The 6,966-nt window shown below is 56.2% G+C and overlaps 1 protein-coding gene across 4 annotated transcripts in view; it reads right to left on the reverse strand.

Annotated features, from left to right (window-relative positions):
- Positions 1 to 6,745, reverse strand: part of CRTAC1 (cartilage acidic protein 1) — a 132,199-nt gene extending 125,454 nt beyond the window's left edge. For 3 of the 4 annotated variants that reach the window (XM_035724232.1, XM_035724231.1, XM_035724233.1), the window contains exons 1-2: positions 6,010 to 6,071; positions 5,882 to 5,964 (exon numbers count right to left, since the gene is read on the reverse strand). In XM_035724232.1, coding sequence (XP_035580125.1) covers positions 5,882 to 5,905 — 24 coding nt within the window. In that variant the 5' untranslated portion in view covers positions 5,906 to 5,964; positions 6,010 to 6,071. Of the gene's footprint in view, positions 1 to 5,881; positions 5,965 to 6,009; positions 6,072 to 6,611 lie in introns of those variants that run through there. The other variant, XM_027595961.1, reaches the window with a different exon arrangement.
- Positions 6,746 to 6,966: the final 221 nt, after the last annotated feature.

The raw sequence follows: 6,966 nt of genomic DNA on the forward strand, positions 1-6,966 counted from the left end.
GACCTTGTCATTCTACTTGTTGGGTGCAAACAAAGATAACAGTAACTAGAAACAATGGGAAGGGTCATTTTATACACTCTCTGCACTTGCAATTCTTCTGTGGCTAATTAAAGTAATATGTCAAAACGTCCCTTGGAAGAGATCTTTAAGAATATGTCTGTTAAGTAAACAAGGTTTTACTAATTAATGACACGTCTTCCCATCCCTCCGTGAAGTTCCTTGCAGAACTTCCCTGTGCCAAGAGGGCTGAGCAGGAAAGAGTGAAGCTGCCCCCTCCCCTTCCCGGAGGGAGTGGGGACAAATCCAATCACTTGTCATTTGCGGAGCTATCAGTTATCCAGTTTCTCCTACGGATGTTGATCAGATCTCCTGGGCTGGAACCAACTTACAGGGCCAGGGTACTGGAATTTTTCCAAGAAGAAAACACTTCGCTTCTTATGAAGTCAACACGATTTCTTTCAAGGAACATTTTTATCTTTTTTTTTTTTTTAAGTGGCTAGGGTTTTTGAAGGGCAAGTCTTTGGACTTTTCTCTAAAGGTAATGATTATGATATACTTATTTGCTAAGACCACCCCCCCCCCCCCGCCAGCGCGCGCGCGCGCGCACACACACACACACACACACACACACACACACACACACACACACAGGTATGGGGGTGGGGGCATGATGTGCCCAATATTACACAATGAGTCAGTGGCACAGCCAGAAATAGAACTTTCCAAACTCCCAAATTCTTAATAATAGCAATATTAATAATAGTCTCTTTATAATTTTCCAAGTGTTTTCACAGCTCACATTTTATCTTCACAACTTCTTTGAGAGAGTTTGGGTAAATCGGTCTCAGCAAATAGGACATCTGAGTTCCAGACCAGCTTGGCCGCTGACTTGCTGTAGGACCCTTGCTAGTCTTTTCACCTCTGTGGATCCTTGTGTCCTGAGCTGTGAGATGGGGGAGCCAGATGAGGACACTTCTGAAATCCCTCCCACCTCCGGCATGCTACAGTTCTGTGTGGCGATGCTCCAGCCCAGGTTTCTCAGCCCTGGCACTATGGACATATTAGGCCAGACAATTTTTCATTGGGGGGCTGTCCTAAACCTGGCCTCAACCCACTAGATGCTAGTAGCACTCCCTAGCCCAGTGGTGACAACCAAAGATGTCTCCAGACAGTGCCAAACGACTGGCGGGGTGGGCAACGCAGGCCCTCTAGTCACTGCCAAAGGATTTCAATAAGGTCAAGATCATGAGTGGTTCAGGAGCAAAATGTCTTCCTGTCCCCAAATCCTTCACACCTCTCTGTCTACTTTTCCAATGCAGCCTCCAAGTCCTTTGCTGCTTCTCATTTCTTAAATGCTCTAAGTGGTCCAGGGTGTGTTGGGTGTGATAATGAGCCAATTGATTTCATACTTTTTCCTAAGCAGAGTTCACAGGTTTATGTCCCCTAAGCAACCAGTCAGGCTCCCCAGAAATCCCTCACAGAGCCCCGGCTGGCTTGGAAGCCTGTATCTGCAGCCTGCAGGAGGCTCGGTGAGCACGCATTTGTCAGCACTCTTAAATCACTGGGCTCCGAGGAAGGCTTCTCCCAGCACAAAGATCCTTCCTTAGGAATCAATAGCTCAGGGCCCTTCATCACATTCAGAATTATCCTGGGATCTGTAAAATTTCTTTTCCCCAAGTATGGCAGAACCCCCAAATGAAAACCCCAAGGTGAGGGAGGGGAGAAGGTAAGGAGGGAGGCCTGCCAGGAAGGCCCTGTCCATCAGCCCAGATGTTGCTGTGAGCAGAGGCTGATGTGCAACCCTGGACACTCAGCTTCGCTTGCTTGGAAGAGGAAGACTCAGTGTGGTTCCCAGTGATCCTGCAATAATATCTCTTTCCAGCTGAATACCTCCTTACATCTTGCCAAGGGCAGAGGCATTTTAAGAATATCTTCCTTAATCTTCACTATTCTACCCTTATCACAGGGTTGCCAGCTTCACCATTTTACAAAGGAGGAAACTGAGGCATGCAGAGGTTAAGCAGTTTGTCCAAGGTCTCTGAGCCAGTAAGTGGGGGAGTCAGATTCTAAGCCTGTGTCCCTTCTACTACACCGGGCTGCCTTCCCAATGAGAGTAGGGTAAGTAAGGGTCAGCCATCTAGTGGGGCTCATGAAAAGGGTGACTTCTTATTTTTCAGGGTCTAATGCCACTTCTTAAACTCTATGTCCTCTCCCCAGCCAACCAAAAATCCAGAGACCTGGTGCTCTAGATATATTTCATGTATTATATTCCTCTCCATATCCAGACTAGACCAAGCCTTGGGAATGCAGGCACATTTCTTCAGCTAGAGCCAGGAGCTGGCACAGATCTCAAGCACAGCCTCTCAGAACCCCACTTCCTAAAGGAAGGTTGCTCTCTGGTGGTCCACATAATCTTACTACCTCCCTCCTCCCCCTGAAGACTAAGACCCAACTTGCCTGTGAGCCTGAAGGAGAAGAGGAAACTCAAGCATCTTTCCTGGCAACAAGCATCCCTTGGGTGAGCTTTAGGGACAGAAGAGGATCTGGCTGTCAGAATTCTGGCTTTGGCAGCACTGGCTCCTCCTGAGGGTCACCACTGAGTCTGCTGAGACTCCGAGGGGACCCCTGAGGAGCTCTATACCGTGTGCAAAGGAACAGGGTGGTGAGAAGAAACGGAGGGGCGGCCCACAGACCACTCGACAAGCCTTCTTCCCTGGGCCCAGCTCAGATGTCGACAGACTCACAGAACAGAAAAAGGGCAGTGGAAATTGTAGTATCTTCCAGGTCACCCAAGAAGCGCTAACATGAGGATTTTGCAAAAATAGAACAACCTAACACTCTGTCCTTGAGCTGGGAGCAGCAAAGATGGGGAAATGGGCAAATAATGGTTGGGAACTCTCCACTTCACCCAGGATCTGAGTACTAGAGGTGCCCCAGGCAGTGGTGTGATGCAGGACTGGGAGAGCGTACGGCAGCATGCCCTAATGAGAGAAAGGAAGAGCTCTGGCCTGGCTTCCAAGACCACAGTGAGGGACTGGGCACTTTTGATTCCTCCATGCATGGACTGAGAACGGGAGTTGTTTTGTTTCTGCCTAAAAGACTGCTTGGAATAACGAGATAAGATAGTAGATGGAAGGGAAAAAACAATTCGGAATTTCTATTACCTGTATATGTACATTACAAGAACTTTACCTGCTCCTCGCTCTGAATAATTGATTTGAAGGAAATTTCCCCCAATTTACTAAATTTATTAATTTACCAATGTCAGCAATTATGAGTATCTAGTGTGCTGAGAATATACACATCCATCTCCACAGCAAAGAAGAAGATCACAGGATTGGAAAGAGCTCTGCGTAGAGAACTGGGAATCCTGAGACCCAGTCCAATGTCTTCCGCCAGATAGCCACGTGACCTTGGGCCAGACACTTGCCCTGACTGGGCTTCAGCTTTCTCATCTGTAAATTAAGTATGCATGAGTGTTGGGGATGGGATGAGGTTGGACTAGATGCTCTTCAAGCATCCTCCTTTCTAGCCCTAATGTTCTTGGACTCCATGAGCTCCTAACGAATTCAAAGGACCCACCAGAACCAAGGACAGAGGAATGATTTCAGAGAGCCAGTGGGACTGAGCACCAGCTCTTTCCCTGGAATGTTGTGTGTGCACCTGCCCCATTGCACCTGAGATCACAGGACCACCTGATGTCTAGGAAGCCTGTGGTAGCAGGGCTCCTATCATGGAGGGGAGGGCTGGGGGCTGTGGCCTGGGCTTTCCCAAAGTGTTTGGTTACCATGGTCAGTGAAGGGCAAGAAGAGGGAAAGTCAGTGGTCTTGAGCTGGGTGCCTTTGGCGCCCCCTACTGGACACCAAGGAGCCTGCTCCACCTTTAACCCTCCACCACCTCTGCAGGCAGCAAGAAAGATTGACAACAGGAGACTGTCATAAGCACTTTCATAGCACTGCCTTTGTGGTCCGTGGTCCTCTCTCCACAATAGTATGACTCCCTAGAATGACACAGGCGTTTGGTCCACACATTTACAGGGGCACTCTTGTGCAGCGACAGGACGTCTTAAGCAAACATCAAGGTGCCAAGGAATAAACATCAGGGTTCAGAACGCCAGGTGCAACCCAGATGGCGAGAAGGGAAGAAAGAGCAACGAGCAGGTATCTCGCTGCACAAATCCCCTGTGGAGAGAACGTGTTGGGAAACGCAGCAGAAAAATGTTGACTGCAGGCAGAGGATGGAGCTGGGTTTGGGGGTATGGGTTGATAACCCCCATAGAAGATCTCCAGGCTGAAGCAGCTACCCTAGGAGTTCAAAACACCCACCGTGTTCAGGAATGGGGTACAGGTGAAGGATACACCCCAACTGAGCAGCATGCCTTTGACCTTCTCCAGAGTCCATTAGTGCCAACTGGAAGTCAGAATATTCTAATTGTGGTCCACCGTGCCAGCATCAAGACCCTAAACTCCCCTCATTGCTTCTTAAACTGACTTTAGGACCTGCTGCCAGAATGATGTTCTTAAGTCAGAGGGAGAGAAAATGCTTCCTCAAGAGCTATATTGGAAGAACCGCCATGTTCCCACTTTTCCATCCTCCATCTCCCCTTCCTCATGGCCGAGAGTGAGGTACAGCATGACTCTGAATTTGCTCTGATTCAGTCTTGGGTATGTCCAGCCCCAATTCATCAGGGTAAAAAAAAAAAAAAATCTCCCATCAGTAGCAATTCTCTTCCCCAGTGATTTCTCCCCTGAATCCCGACAGCACTACAGAGCTGTCCCCTATTCTTGGAACCCTTTTCCCTTCTTTTCCACCTGGCTTCACTTGAGAAGTCCTGCACCCATCCCAGAAGACATCTCAAGTGTGACTCAAGAATGTGTCCTGCTTGGAGAGCTGAAGCACCTCCTGGGAGGCACAGAAGCCACACTAGGTGCACACCCCCCCCCACCACCAGCAATATTCGTTAGTCATTCCCGGAGGAAGGGGAGTTCCCCCCCCCCAACTCCAGGAGCATTCCCCCGACCACTCTGGGAGCCTCCCATCCAGGCTGGGATGACTTTGGATTCTTGAGTTGGTTTCTGCAGAAACGCGACTAACCAGGGCTCCCAACTACTGTACTGCGAAGAGGCGCGCTGCATTGTTGGGCATGCCCCCAAGCCTGGCCTGCTGCCCCATCAAAGCCTCCACGTGCCCCAAAGGGCGGAGGAGGACCCCCGGCTCCCCCGGAATGCCTGAAGCTGGTTTGCCCGAGACAGGCTGCGAGCGAGGAGACCACACCTCGGTCCAGCAAAGGCAGCTGGCGGCTACGCCGCTCGCGGGGCTAGCTCCCGGAGCTCTCTGCCACCCAGCGCTGTGCCTAGGAGCTCGGCTTCCCCGGGGAAGAAGCGCCAGATCCCCGGGGCTCTTCCCCATCCTGGCAGCATAGTCACCCGAGGCCACTAGCTTCCCCGGACCGAGGCTGAGCCCCGCTGGGTGACTCCCCGATACCCCCGGCACATCCCTCCTCACCTGCTCCGCCGCCGTCGCAGCCCCAGGGCCCCCTCCCCAAACGGCTGACCTCCAGCGCGCCCCCAGCACCTTCCCCGCCACCTGGGCGGGCTGTGGTCCGCACACCCACGCTCCCACCTCTCCTCCACCTCCAGCTCCGCGCCCGCCTCGCCCCCAGCCCGCGGGGGAGGCTCGGCGCGCTGGTCGGGTCCTGCGCCTCTCCGCAAGTTGGAAGCACAGCCGCCGCCGCCGCCGCCGCCGCCTTGGGTGGCGGTGTCCGTCTTCCCGGTTCCCCGGCGGCGACCCCGTCACCCCTGCGGGCGGGTCTGGAGGGGCGTGCAGGGCGGGAGAAACTTTCTCCGCCTGAGGGAGTGGAGGCACTGGAGCGGGTACTCACGCCGAGGTCAGCGCTCAGAGCCATCTTCGGGCTCTCTCAGCCCCACCGCCTGGGGGCGTCGGAGCGCGGGCGCTCGCTGCCGCTGCCGCCGCCGCCGCCGCCGCCGCCGCCGCCGCCGCCGCCGCCGCCGCCGCCGCCGCCTTCCAGCTCCCGGTCCCGGTCCCGGGCTGGCCTCGAGCCTCCCGCCGCCACCGCTCGCTCGCTTTATACAACTCCACTCGAGCGCGCCCGGGCTTATGTAAAGGCTGGCGGAGACCCGCAGCCAATGGCGCGGCAGCTAGAGCGGGGGGGGGGGGGGGCGGGCGGGGGGCGCCCGCGCGGCCAATCGCGGCGCGGGGAGCGCGGGCAGCCGGTGGGGGAGGGGACGCCTCCCCGCGCTGATTTAGGAGCGGGGATTGCGGTGGCAGCAGCCGGCAGCCCGGCCGGCCCCGCGCGGCGCGGCGGGCGCTAGGGTGGGCGGCGGCGCAGGCGGCAGCGAGGGCGGGCGCCCCCGCGCCCCGCCGCTGCGTCGCCTAACCTTCAGGAGGCAGCGGGGCCTGGCGAGGAGGGGCGAGGCGAGGGCGCCTGGCCGGGCGCTGGGGGCCCCGGGCCGGCGGGAAGCGAGGGTCCCTCCGGAGGAAGCGCCGAGCTGGAAGGCCAGGGGGAGGGGAGGGAGGCGAGCCCCGGGGCCCCGCGGGCACCCCTGCGCCCAGGGCCGAGGGTGGCGGCGCGAGCGGCGGCGCTGCCTTGCCTTTCCGCCCGAAGATAGCGATCTGGCGTCGGCTGGCGGGCCGGAACGGCCGCGCGAGGCGCGCTGATGGCGAGATTTCGCGCTGCGGAGCGAGCGCGGAGCCGATCTTTATCCGGCCTGGGAACGTGTTCGAGCGCCTCCCGGGGACAGCTCAGTATGGAGAGCTGAGCTTCGCTTCGCAACGGCCCCAGAGGGCGGGGAGCGGGCGAGCACAGCTCCGAGACCAGGCGCGGCGGAGGAGGCGGTGGCGGGCCGCGTCCTCTCTTCCCCACCCCCACCCCGCCCGCCGCCGGCTGTGCCCCCACCCCACCCCGCCGTGCCTCCGCCCCAGCCGCGCTGCGGCTGAGCTTAATCT

Source organism: Zalophus californianus, chromosome 15 (assembly GCF_009762305.2).
Source record: "Zalophus californianus isolate mZalCal1 chromosome 15, mZalCal1.pri.v2, whole genome shotgun sequence".
NCBI lineage: Eukaryota > Metazoa > Chordata > Mammalia > Carnivora > Otariidae > Zalophus > Zalophus californianus.